Below are 14,753 nucleotides of genomic sequence, written 5' to 3'. Positions count from 1 at the left end.
TTTTTCAAAACACTATTTGTTCATAGAATATGATCCGTTTTTAAAAAAAAAACATAAAAAAAATATTAAGTTCCCAAAAATTGTTGGGTGAAAATTTTTCTTCCATTCAAAAAGTTTTAACTTTTTCTTTTTAAAAATAAAATTCGTATCCCCATAACTTCAACTTCAAAAACTCTTTTTCTAAAGTTTCAAATGAATCCATGTCCAAAAGCCAGGTAAAATTCTGCTAGAAAAAGATAAACCGAACAACATATGGGAGAAAAGGAAGCAACATAATTAATGACTACCACAAAAAAATAAGAGTTAACAAGCCACCTTTGCATATACAACATACAATATGACATGAAAGGATCGTAAACTACACTACAAATGAAGGGAAGAAAGAGCCGCGACAACTCGGCAGGATTTTTTATTTAACCATTCAGTATACCCGAGTCTTTCTAATCCATATGAGGGCGAGAAAAATGGCGCAAAGCGGGGCTAGTATGGAAAGAATTAGGCCTCCATGCAGAAGCAGTAAACAAGCATAGATCTTTCCAACCAAGTTTAAGAGTGCCATTATCCTCAACCAAAGTGTATCCATGTGAAGGAAACATTCCTAGCAAAAGAGTAGCTTGCGCAGCAGCATTACCGGCAAGAGATATGGACCTAAAGCCAGATTGTTGAAGCTTTTCTCTCCAATTGTTGAACTTTACTTCGCCGCTCCTCGACGGACCACCTACGGCTAACACATTCCGGATTTCCTTTGACAAGAGTTGTTGCTCTACGACGTGTCTCTCTTCGCTCTCCTCCCCGTAGCAGGCGCCCAGTGAGTCGAATAAAGCCGAGTAGTAATGTATTGCCTCCACAAACCTCCCTAAGAATGACCCAGCGTGGCTCAAGTCCTGCTCCACTACCGTCACTACCTTCGGCGCCAACCTGAATTTAAAGCGTGCACATTAAACCAAATCCTCGTACTCCAGATAAACAACAATATACTCAGTGTACTCCTAAACAACTTTTTGCATAGGGAAAATCCACTTGCTCCAAATATTTACTGCAATAATATATAACATACCCAGTGTGATCCATAAGTGGTTTGAAGAGGGTGGATATATCCCTACCTAGAGGTTAGTTTCTGGTTATTCCAAATAATAATAGTATAGTAAAAATAGTTTATGCCCAGTGGTAAATAACTTTTTCTCTCTATGTGCATTCACAATTTCACATAGAGGACAGCTTTTGCTGCTAAAGTAATTGGCCTTTTACTTCGCTTTTATCTTCTTCGATTTTCAGCTTTATTGAAAAATGGAATTACCAGTGGTGAAAGAGAAAGATCTTTACGTTACATAACATAGGAAATATAAATACAACTGTACTAGTAATTGGTGCAATGCATCACTCTTCTTTTAATTATCTAGTAGATGTTTTTATAAAGTCTTATTTAGTTTCCAGAGAATTTTACTAAAGAGGCCAAGTCACCAATATCCACATGAAGATTCGATTTTCATTTCGTTTAATAGAAAACTTTTAACATAATCTGTGTATTGTGATGGTAAATGCCAGTAACAAGATGGATATTTGAATAAAATTGAGAAAAGATGAGATAGTTAAACTTTAAATTACTTCGGCAGAATGAAAAGACCATATCAAAAGTAATTTTAAAACTAGTGATATTAAACATGTCAAAGCATTTCTATGACTACAATATTATGCTGTTAAAGGTAACAAAAAGTTTAAAATAAAACTTTTCCTAATATAGAAGGTATAGAAAGAATTTTATAAAGTATGATTCTCTCCAACCTTTTTCTATGTCATTTATCTTGAATCAAGATTCAAATAGAGTGTGGAGGGAAGTAATAGTACCTTTGCAAGAGGGAGAGAGTATTAGAATCGCTGCCAGTAACATCATAAAGAGAATGTTGCAACCAATGAACTGCAACAGCTTCTCTTTTACTCACATTCAATTTCTCAGGGTCTAAGTTCCCAACTTTATCAGCTACAGGTAAAAACTCGAACGGCAGTCCTAATCTCTCAGCAAAATCGGACAATCGTTTGCCTGTAGCTTCAAGAGCATCCATTGAATTTCCAAGCCCGGTTAGGCGAACGAATGGAGGCCCGCCGGGCCTGGAAGCCAATATATGAAAGAGACCGGGCCATTGTAGGCCTTGCATTATGTCAAGGTCTATTATATGAACCCGATCTTCTCTCTCGAAAGCTTCTTGAATAGCTTGATTGGCTGTGAAATGAGAGAATTTAATGAACGGGCTGATCCCGTTGAACACCTGGAAAGCGGACGCCATTTTCTGGGTGTAGAGCACAGGGACGTTGGTTATGGGTAGGGCTGCGTATATTCCCAAGCATGAATTCAATAGCCTTGCAGATATTGCCTCGGAGAAATATGCAGCGACGCGCTGTGCCGATGTACCAAAAGGCGTTGAGAGTTCGGAAACTTCCAATAGCATTTTATTTGCTTCCTCCAAATTATCAGCTGATACTGCTTCCGCACATTGCAAGAGTAAGGTTAAGAGATGGAGTCCGTCTTCATCCATCTTCTGTTGTCGCTCTTCTTCCTTTTTCTCTCTGTATGTATTGACCGGAACTACAGGTGTTGTAGTTTTTGTTTTGCCACTATCAGTCGCCGATGTTGGAGATAGAGAAGTACTAGAAGATTGCTGCTGCTTTTGTTGTTCTAAGTCTACTGCCGCCTGTTGCTGAGAATGTGAAGACTCTTGTTGCTGCTGCTGTTGTTGCTGTAATTGAGGAGGAAGAATTGGAGGAGACGTAACAAAAGAAAGATCTGCAGTTACAGTAGGATTATTGTTGCTGCTAATCTGCTGGTGCTGGTTCAGAGAAGGTGCAACCGGAGCAGCTATATCCCAGTTTAAGTAGTGGTTATTTGATGAATCTGGAAGGGATAAAATATTGTGTGGCTGCAATGAATTAGGATTCATATTTTGGCCTTGTTGTAAACTCGCAAGCTGCGGCAACACTCCTTCCTTTCTTCTCCAGAATTCCATGGCGACGGCCGCATCATTATGAACATCAGCACTAACACCGCTATTATTGTTAGTATTATTATTGCTAGTGAGAGAGCGAAGCCTGTATTCCAGTAGGGACGCGAGATATGGATTACAAGGGTGGATTATTTCCCTTACATTCTGAATCAGCTGAGGTACGGACACTTGAGCTGAGCTGTTGATTAAATCCTTTATTATACCATCAATCCATGACGTCGCTGACGTGGCACTTTCCTCCATCGACTCGAACCTTATCGCTGCCGCTGCCGCTGGTGCAGTTGCAGGTTGTTGTTGGAGTTGTACGCTGCCGTTTTGACGGTTTCTATCGGGAGGGAAGAGGGGCAAACCGGAGAAAACACAAACAGATGGGGATTGATTGTTGTTGTTGTTTAGGTTTTGTTGCTGAATATGATGAGAAGAAGTAATGGCGTCGGTATAATTAGTTAGGTTTGGGATAGAATTAGAAAAACCAGTGAAATCAGCCCCTTTTGACGTCACGCCGCACACGTTTGTGGAAGAAGGTAACATTTGCATAGTGGAGTAGTTAGAGACGTGACGAAGATTACTCGTTCCACAAGCACTTAAATCACCTAGCTGGGAATGTGACCCGCCTATAGTGACAGGCCGACGAAGATACCTATTTTCTTCGCCGGCTCCGGTCTGAATTTCCATGTCAGATGCCGCCCTCTTTCTCACCATTTTGCTGTTGTTGCCGAGTTCACAAGAAGGCGAAGGCTGTAGGTTGTTGATGTCCTTGCAATGGTAGGTGCTGCTGCCGCCGACGTTTGCACTTGTATTGCCGCAGTTGTTACAATCCAGTGGAAATGCCTTTGCCATTATGATGTACTGAAATAATGAGAAGGAGATTGATATTTCTCGATCGCTGTTGATTTTTCTTCGTCATCATACTAAGATCTAGGGTTGGCTTAATAAAAGCAAACTACTAGAAACGTTGCTAAGGAGATGATCCAAGCATAAAACGGTGAAAGGATTTAGACAGAGAGAAACATTGGGATTCTGTGGTTAGTCTTGTATCCACCTTCACTATTTTCCACCATTTTAATTTCTCCTTTAAAACCCAACACAACGACCTCCTAGGGCTTAGCTTTACTATACTATTGCTATAAACACTTGTTTATTGCTGCTACTTGTTTATAAACACTTGACTGCTTGCCTTTTGGAATTATATGCAATTTCAGTATTGCCAATGAGAAAGAAGCTGAACAGGATGGAATTTATTGACGACATAAAGTACTGAAGTTGTTGAAGATTTAATCGCAAAATATTTGTACTACCACATGAGCTATCTTTTCCCCCCTATATCCACCTTTTTTCTAAACTCGTCAATTATTATTGCGGCTCTAGGCCTAGCTAGAATATTTTGTGTATTATGGAACTGAGATTGCAATGTTGATATTGAGAACCATAATTTAATAAAAAAGGACAGCACGACTCACAAAGTATCTCGTCTTCCTGGATTCGAGAAAGAGTTGCATCTTTAGGGCTCGATTGATACGGTGGATAAGGATAATTTATTCCGAGATTAAATTTGATATGACTTTATCCCACGTCTGGTTGAGATGACATAACTAATCGATGGATTAGTTATCCCGAGATTATAGTATTTTTTTTATCCCCATGGAGGGTGGGATAAATAATCCAGGATAAATAATCTCAAGATAATTAATCATGGGAAAATTTATTATCCAATGATCGTTTGGTTGGGAAACAAGTTATCCCAAGATTAGTTATCTGAGATTGTTATTTCACCCTCTCGTGTGGATAAAAATAACACTACAGTCGCGGGATAACTAATCTCGATATTAGTTACACCGTGATTTTATCTCAGAAATAAATTCTTCTAAAATTTAATTCCGAAATTAATTGTCCTTATCCCTCGTACCAAACAGCTCTTAGGTGTTATGTCGATAGACTGCCCAGGGGCAAAGCCAGGGCCGACCCAAGGGTAAAGCTGCTAAAGCGCTGCTTTGGGCCTCATAATTTTTTGGGCCCCAAAATTTCCTAAAATATTATATATTAAATTAATTTTTAGAAGAATATTTAGTATTTTAAATGAGAAATTACAGATTTTCGTTGTAGAAAAAGTAAGATTTGATTATTTATCATAAATTGAGATTTTTTTATATATATATATATATATTGGAATTATTTTCTAGACCATAAATTGATAAAGAATTCGATTATTATTCGTAATTCAAAAAAGAAGGTTGAAACTTTAATACAATCCCACAACGTGCCGTTGATAGAATTTTAGCAAATAATAAAAACCTTAATTAGAAGGTATATTTCAAGAGAAACTAAATGGATTAGATAAAATTATTAATAACTTTGCATAAGTAAAGCTAGAAATATAGAATTTAAATGAAATTACATATGAACTTTTTTCTTTTATAGTATAAAAGAAAATAAGGCGTCTCACTGAAATTTTACTTTAGGCCTCCATATTTATTGAGCCGCCCCAGGGTAAAGCTAGCCTACCCGTTATAGGTTCCCCAATAACTTTGGTTTGTACCTTGTGTATCTAAAAATATCATTAAAAATATACAAATTACTAATTTAAAACCCAATAAATTAAAAAAAAAAAACTAAAATTTTAAATTTATTAATTTTAAATTCTAGCTTCACCTCTTAGACTATCCTAATACATATATTAGTGTCTGCTTTCACAATTCAAATTCGTGATCTACAGATCACACGAAAATAATTTTATCGGTGTTTTAAGGCACTATTTCGATAATCATAGTTTAATAGTATTACTTTATAATTATCGAATGAAGAGCAATGAGTCGAAAGGTGATACAAAGGGGGAGGGGTCCAGAGGGGTTTTCAAGTTTCTGAGCAGCGACAGTAGAAATAGGCACTTTTTTCTGGCAACGTATAGGGGTAGCTGTTGGCTGAAATGATGGAAACTTTTGTTTTCTTCTTCCTCGCTTTCTTTCTCGTCTCGAGGAGTGAGTCGTCTTCGTGCGTTTGACTTTAGCTACTAATTACTTCTTGTTCTTGGCCGAGAACCTTCACAACTTTTAAAAGCTGTTTGATTGGAATACGATTTATATCAGTATAACTTATGTCGGTATAAATTATATTGGATAAATTATGCTGGAATTGTTATTTATTCTTTGTTTGATATGTTGTATTAAGAATGACAATTACATAATTTCTAAGAAGAAGGTATAAATTATACCGGTGCTAATTACCCCACCTTCTATAAGATATAAATTATCTCGGTATTAATTTTAACATCGGGATAACTTATATCTGATTTGCTAACCAAACAAAATATTAAGGTGTTAAATTTTTATATCACCCTTATACATCCTCATACATCATACCAGACGACCCCAAAAAGTTTTCAAGTTATCAACATGTAATAAAATACCTTAGGGGTTGTTTGGTACTAGAATTAAAAGATAATTAATTTCGAAATTAAACTTGAAATAAGTTTATCCCATATTTAATTGAAATACAATTACAGTATAAAATTAATGTGTGGATTAGTTATCTCGAAATTTTAGTGTTCTTCTTATCTCTATGGGATGAAATAATAATTTTAGAATAATTAATTACGAGATAATTAATCTTGAGATAACTTATTTCCTAACAAACAACCCCTTAAAGTTTCACATTTCTACCACCATCGTTTTACTACTACTCTCTCCCTCCCTCCCAATTTGTGTAAACTTGTTTGGACATCAAGTTTAAGAATTTTTTTTTTTAGATTTTTAACACTTGTAATCCTAAATAAGCATAACATTTGTATGGCTAAATTTTATTGAAAGCTGTGATGTTTAACATGTAAGGTTCTCGTTGAAGATAGAATTGTAAGCTAATTAAAGTTAAATTCTTACTAAATTTAAAAATAAATCATTTTTTTAAAACGAGCAAATAAATATAAATTCACATCAACTGAAACACATTGAATATTATACCATTACAGGGTGCACATGCAAATGTAGCTCACCACTTTAATACTAGAATTTTCACCATCACTCTCAAATTTAAATTACCATTTTGTATAACAATATGGTATATCTTGTATTCATGCTCGTTTAATTAAGATTTGCGTGGTATATGGCTCATTAAAGAAGAACAGTTTAGCTATGTAAATTAGCTAAATTATAGGTCATTAAGGAACGGATTCCCAAGGATTTTTGACAGTAAATTAAACACAGTCATTACCAATGATAGCTCACAGCTCGAGATAGGATAGCCAAAAGGGGATTGGATACTCTAACATCTCTTTCATTAGAATTGTCGACACGATAAAACCAGTAGCAATGCTGTACAAAATTTCACACATGAAAAATGAAATAAGTAAGATATACATATACATATATATACATATATATATATATATATATATATATATATATATATATATATATATATATATATATATATATATATATATATTCTGCATAATCCCTCTTTTGGATTATTTTTTTTTTAGTTTGAATTTAGAAGAATTGGTAGCTTTGGAATGTATTTAAGATCCAAGCACAGCTAGGATCTAAAGTTTTAAATCATAATAACCAGATTATTGATCACTAAATTACATTGTTATATACATAAATACTTTTTATTCGCTTATAGCTAGAGACTTGAAATTCGAAAGGCCATCATGTAACGAGGTCGTAGCCTAATAATTAAAGAGGGATTATAAATCAGCATTTGAAATTTTATCAGAGTATATAAATTTATGCCCGGTACAATATTTTTATTTTTTCTATGAGCTAGATAGCCAGGATCTATCTAAATTGAATTGAACTTACTGTTACTTCAATTAAGCAATTAAATTTTGATTAAAGATTCTCAAGGGGTGGAAGCCAACGTTACTCTTGTAAAATAGAAATTCTGAAAAAAGAATGTGGAGAAAATTCCAAAAATAGTCCGTTGTCTTCTATCAAATTCAAATTAATCCATGTCTCAATGTTGATGGACAACTTAATACAGAAGAAAAATAATACTCTTCGATAGCTCGAAACTTCTTTTTTTCTTTTTTAAATTCCGTGCACAAACAGAATGTGCACAAAAAATAATTACCTAAGTTGAAACGTAGGGAGATACGAAGGCGATAGATTTTGTCAAAAAATTTGGGTTTTAAAACAAATTTGAGAATGTATAGCCAAACGGTAACGGAGTGGCAGAAAGAAAATGTGAATTTCTTAGAGGAAAAAGATGAAAACAATTGAAAAGACAAAATGTAAAATGAAGTGTGTGAATAGGAATAGATACATTCAAAGAGGGCAGGTAGGGGAGAGGACATGTCGAAGAGGCTGTGCAGTGGCTAAGACCGAGGCGGTGTCAGTCCCCGAAAAGTAACGTAGCGTTTGACATTTTGCTTTCAACGGGCATCATAATTTTCAGCTTTTTGTGCATTGCTTTTTTCCTCTTTGGATCTTCCCTTCACTTTTTTACCTGTTTGACTCTTGCCCCTACTACTCTGCAACTCATATAATAATACCTACTCCTTTATCTTGAACTCTCCCCCAGCCCCATGAATAGACCAAATTCTGCAAATCAAATTCTACTTTGTATATTGCTCTTGTGCTAGTTTGTTTATATTGCTTGCACCGAGGGTTAATATCAGATAGTATGAGTCAAAATCAGTCTCTAAAATATTTAAGCCAAGATAATATTAAGGGAAAAGTTCTCGAGTCGTCGTTAGTAGAAATGACCAAAGAAGCCACAAAGTCCCCGGCCGAAGTGTCGACAAGAGCCGTAGTCGAGACGTCAACACGAGTCGTAGTTGAGATGCCAACAAGGGTCGAGGTCGAGGTTGAACATTGTTGATAAGAGATATAACAACTAGTTTGTCAGGATAGGATATTAAAAGAGAATATTCTAATGGATATTCTCTGCACTTGTACTATTAGTGTTTCTTAGGAACATGTCCCATGTACATAGAAAAAAGAGATAATGATTGGGGAATGTAATATTTATTTGTAAGAATACACTTTGACAAAAAGATTCTCTCTCTCTCTCTGTTTCTCTCTTGCTAAGATATAAACACCACATTTTCACTAAGATTCTTGTCTATATTATTCCATACTTTTCTATCAGATCCGAGAATAACTTGAATATTCAAGGATTTATCTGTCACTCATCATTGTCAGGAGGAACATCCATCTATTTCGTCCTTTATTGAGTGAATCATTCCTCTTATTTACTTAAATGTCGTTTATTGTTATTCATTGTTATTAAATGCTACATTATTGTTCATGCTTTTTAGAACGATTATCGCATGTTGTTATCACTATTTGACCGAGCCCACCTAATGTATATTGCACCCTCGAAAGCTACATCTAGAGATATTATTGTTTCCTAAGTTTAACCCATAATTACATAAATTTAATTATTTGAACCAAGAGTCATATTTTTTGGTCAAACAATTTGGCGCCGTCTGTAAGGATTTCTTAGTTAAATGTTTAGTTTCCTCTAGATCTACAACTAACACGAGTCAGTAACATCACAAAACCCAAGATCTCCTTTCTTTGTGCATACAAAGCCCTACATGACAGGTAAAGAAATGACGAGAATAACAAGTGACCTCCCAACCAACCTCATGAACGTCATCAATGAAAGCTATGAAATGGTGGCGAGGACACGACATCCAGTTCTTCCCCTAGGCAAGATGGGTCACCACCCCCATACTGTAGCATAACGACACCCCATGGTAAAGGAGCCTCCACGTTTGTAGAGGAAGTGTCACCCCGAGCTGTACAAAAACTCCACGAGACATGGCTGACAACGAGCATCCTCAACAAGCTCGCTCCAGGCATGAGTACAGAAATCATAAGGACTTGCACGATACAACAAATAGACGAACAATGCAACCCACATCTCCCTTCAATGACAGTATTACTTTTAATGTCATTGACAATGCATGTTCCAGCACCCTCACTACCATCCTTAAAAGGATGGAAGAAATGGAAAATAAAAATAAGGTGCTCCGAGATCAAATGAAAGAACACCAAGAAAGGGTCGGCAAGATACCAAGCACTCCTCAGCTGTTGCCGAAGAGGGACGCCGGCCAATTCGTCGAGCAGCCCTACAGTGATGATGCAAAATTGTATGCCATAACAAATCCTTCAAAATACCACCCTACCTGAGGATATACGACGGCACGACCGACCCTGAGGATCATGTAACACATTATGTCACTGCCGTAAAAGGCAACGACCTCGCCATAGAACAAGTGTCTTCCATTTTGTTGAAGAATTTCGGCGAAACCCTCACAGGAGAGGCATTAACCTAGTATTCACAGCTACCAACATGCTCCATAGAAAGCTTTGAAGAAATGGCTGACAAGTTCGTAACGCCGATGTCGGAGCCAAGAAGGCTGAGGCGAGAGTGAACGACATATTTTCTATTAAACAGTCTATGGGAGACAGACTGAGGGATTCCCTCGCTTAGTTCAACTAAGTAAGGATGACTTTGCCAAACGTATCCAAAGGGATGGATGTCGTAGTTTTTCAGAACGGGCTGAGTTGGAATGGTTCAAGAGCAACGAGAAAACTGTTGAGTCGGTTGATGAAGTACCCCCAACTACTTGGGAAGAAATCCACAATGCTTATTGTGCCGAGGTCTATGCAGATGAGGACGACCTTAGCGGGCCAACCCACCGACTAACCTCGGTACAAGTCGAATCAAGAAGGATCGAAGATACAATGCCAGAAGAGATCATCCAATTCCGCGACATAACAGGGAACGACATAAACCATATATTAAGACGGTTGCCGCACCCTCACCATGCTATGAAGAAGGTCCATCCAGACCAAGGACGAGAACTCATCGAAACGACAGAGGTATGCCCCTCTATTATTCGCTCACAATTCTTTTGTCATATACAGAGATAGTCTACGCCTTGGAGAAGCTCGGGCCAAAAGTGAACTGTCCGCCAAAGATGAGATCGGATCCTAACACCAGAAAATCCGACGCCCTCTGTAAGTTCCACCAGGAACAAGGGCACAAGACTAAAGATTACATCGCCTTGAGGCAGGAAGTCGTGAACATGTTATGACAAGGACACCTTAAAGAGCTGCTAAGCAATAGGGGAAGAACTAATTTCGCCATAGGACTCGAACATCAAGGGCCGCCTAAGCCACCTTCACCAACTCATATCATCAACATGATCATCGGCGGCGGCGAAGATGCCTCTATCAACAGCGTAAAGTTCACCACTACCCATAAACTCAAGCGATCTATCACCCGTGAACAGTACGATGAACTTGAAGAAAGTATCATCTTCGATAAGTTGGACGTCGATGGTTTTCTTTTCCTCATAATGACACCCTCTTTATTACTCTGGGAATTTTAGATACTGATGTTAAAAGCATTATGATAGAGACGGGAGCAGCGCATGCATTATCCATCCCCGAGTACTTACCTAAATGAGGCTCGAGGATAAGATAGTACCGCGCTGCATCACGCTAACTTGTTATAACAATGCAGTTGAATGGATGTCCGGGGAAATTATACTCCCCATTTTGGCCAGCAGCTTGTGTCTCGAAACAACATTCGGCATCATGGACCAAGACACTGCGTACAACACAATAGTGGGACGACCATGGATACACCCCATAAAGGTTGTCCCCTCTAGCTTATACCAAGTCGTTACATTTCCAACTCCATGGGTAATAATCAGCATACGAGGAGAGAAACGTACGTCCTGGGAATGCTACCGCATTGCTTTAGGTAGCACGGCCACCAAACAAAGGAATGACAAAGAAAAAGAGACATATCGATCAGTAGGGTTAAGTTCGGGGCATGACGAGATTGAGGAAGGCATCAAAGACCCCGACATAATCGAAGCTGCAGGATCGACCATAGAAGATCTCGACCCCGTTCAATTAGATCCCAACGACCATAGCAAGATCGGTTACAAACTTCAGGAACCAGGTAAATTTAATCAATTCTTATAAGCTAACACGGATTTGTTTTATTTTAGCCATGCACATATAGCGGGCATCCCAAAGGAAATCACCACACACAAATTAAATGCCGACCCCTTCCACCCCCCGCTGAGGCAGGTCAGCGTAAATTTAATTCCGCAATCAGTGACGCAGTGCGCTAGGAGGTGGAGAAACTCTTAGAAAATGGTTCCATTAGGGAGTCAAAGTACCCCAAGTGGGTCGCCAATGCAGTAATTGTTAAATAGAAGAATGGGAAATGGCGTATGTGCGTAGACTTCACAGACTTGAACAAAGCATGCCCAAAAGACTCATTCTCACTGCCTCACATCGACCATCTCATTGACGCAACGACCAGGCATGAGCTACTAAGCTTTTACGACACTTACTCAAGCTATAATCAGATCCTCATGGAAGAGGAAGATCAGGAAAAAACCACGTTCATCACCCACTAAGGAACGTATTTCTACAGTGTCATGTCATTTGGACTAAAGAACGCGGGGGCAACTTATCAAAGATTAGTGATAAGGATGTTCAAGGGTAAGGCTGTATTGTGGTCCGGACCTGGGCCTAAACGGGCCGGACCTAACGGTCCCGGGATTTGGAGGGCCGGGCTTTGGCGGTCCCGGGCCTAACGGTCCCAATGGGTGAAACCGGCCCACTGTGGTCCTAAGACCACATGGTCCCGGGCTAAATGGGCCGGGACCACGGGCCTAAACGGGCTTTTTCGTTCCGGGCTATTTTTTTTATCTAAGGTAATTTCTTGTAAACTATATATAAATTGCTTATATATAGCTATATATATATATAATATATATAGTATGTATATATAATTATATATTGCCTTATATAATATATAGCTTATATATATATATATATTATATATACTATATCTATATCTATAATATATATCTACAAATATATATATATATATATATATATATATAGAGAGAGAGAGAGAGAGAGAGTTTATCTCTAATGCAAAAATATCTACAAATATCTGCAACTGTGTTAGCAATAAACTTACCTATGTGGCGTGAATTAATTATTCTATCAGCAATAATGCGCTTTTGCATTATCCAGTCCTCATCTATCCAATGACTTGTAACTGATAATCACAGTCATTATCACTTCTACTAATATCAGTAGTAATAGCAATGCGACAATCTATATGAGTAAATAAATAGCACAAATATTGTTTATATTTATAAATTTCGCTCTTTACGATTGCACGAGGTCATCCTTTATAAGTAGGATTAAAAACTCTTCTAATATAATGCACAACATGAGGGTTAGAAGGAAAACTATAGGGTAAGCTCATAACAGTAACCATTTTTGCCAATTCTTCACAATCTTTATTTGGATCATAATATAAAATATCATCGGTAGCAGTGTTAATTCCCGGTTGAACTAGATTTGAGCTTGTACTAGGGTTAACTGTACTCTCTACACTTGTCCCCTCTTGCGCAACTTTCATTTGTAAATATCTGGCTTTATCTCTAGGGTGTGTCTTTATGTGTCTAGTCAAACTACTCGTACCACTACGGTCTCTAGTATATTTATAAGCCATCAAAGACCCACAAGTTTTACACTTAGCCTTATTTTATTCTCTTAGTTGAGTAAGAAAGTGCCAAACAAGAGATGTTTCGGGCCGTTTAGAAGGCTGTCTATTAAAAGTAGGGGTTACTACATGAGGGTCAAGTGGGGCATCAGTTGGGTTATTAACAGGACTAGTAGGTGTATCATCTAAATCCGGTTGCGTTTCATCTAAATCATCATTTTCCTCTACATTTTCAAAGATAGTTTGATTAGGATAAAGAGCATTCATAACTTCTTCATTTAATTGTTGACCTGGTGCAACATCATGGCAAAATTGACTATCGAAAAATTGAAAACAAGGGTTATCACTATCAAGAATAACAGGTGGAGGAGGACGGGTAATAGACCTGGGTCGGGGAGCCGGAGGAAGAGTAGTAGCTTGGCAACTAGATTCACCAATTTTAGATTTTCCTTTACCCTTACCCCCAAATATTATTTTCAAAAAAAAATCCATATTAATTATAGTTATACTAAATAAAACACAAAAAACTATAATATTAAAACTTAAGAGTTGGAACGAGTTTACCGAATTGATGAACAACTTCTTGAAAATTGAATATCGTTGAAGACTTGAATACTTCAATTCACCAACTTCACAATTTTTCACGAAATTGCAATAATAAAATAAGCAATTATAGAAGAAAATTAGAGAGATTGATGAATTTGTGAGTAAAAATGAAAGAATGAGAGGGTATTTATAGTTGAGAATAGGGAAAAAGTGTAATTATAAAAAGTTTGGGGTTAAAACAAAGTTTGGGGGACAAATGGCTATTTTTTAAAGTGCCAAATGGCTAAAAATGCAGTCCAACGGCTACATTTTAAATATTTGACCATTGTCCCTTTTTAATTTTTTTTAAAAATTAGCCGTTGGCCCCGATTGAACCGATCCCGGGCTAAACGATCTCAGGCTCGCGGGCTTTTTGGTAAGGACAAGCCCACTATGGGCTTTTGCACCACTAGAGACCGGCCCGTTTGGCCCGCGGTCCCGGGCCGGTCCTGCCCACAATACACCCTTATTCAAGGGTCAGCTCAGTAAAATAATGGAAGTGTATATATATATATATATATATATATGTATGTATGTATGTATATATGTATGTATGTATGTATGTATGTATGTATGTATGTATAGACAACATGTTGGTCAAGTCCAAAGGGGAGAAGATCACATCGACCATCAGAAAGAAACATTCGACATACTCAGACGGTATGAAATTAAACT

At 37.4% G+C, this 14,753-nt stretch overlaps 1 protein-coding gene across 1 annotated transcript; it reads right to left on the bottom strand.

Moving 5' to 3' along the window:
• Positions 1-253: 253 nt before the first annotated feature.
• Positions 254-4,305, bottom strand: LOC104229217 (protein SCARECROW-like). Its single transcript, XM_009781812.2, has 2 exons — positions 1,846-4,305; positions 254-918 (listed from the first exon to the last, which is right to left on the bottom strand). Exons 1-2 carry the CDS (start codon positions 3,834-3,836, stop codon positions 441-443), a joined length of 2,469 nt encoding a protein of 822 aa, XP_009780114.1. The 5' UTR covers positions 3,837-4,305; the 3' UTR covers positions 254-440.
• Positions 4,306-14,753: the final 10,448 nt, after the last annotated feature.

This window comes from Nicotiana sylvestris, chromosome 12, assembly GCF_000393655.2.
Source record: "Nicotiana sylvestris chromosome 12, ASM39365v2, whole genome shotgun sequence".
Classification (NCBI taxonomy): Eukaryota; Viridiplantae; Streptophyta; class Magnoliopsida; order Solanales; family Solanaceae; genus Nicotiana; species Nicotiana sylvestris.
Note: the sequence above shows the minus strand (reverse complement) of the source record. Positions and strands in the feature narration are given on the sequence as shown.

Excerpts from the sequence above, each read along its gene's own strand:
- LOC104229217 (XM_009781812.2), bottom strand. The coding sequence starts at position 3,836 with ATGGCAAAGGCATTTCCACTGGATTGTAACAACTGCGGCAATACAAGT. Across the intron at positions 919-1,845 it reads ACTCTCTCCCTCTTGCAAAG|GTTGGCGCCGAAGGTAGTGA; the intron begins GTACTATTACTT and ends CTTTAAATTCAG.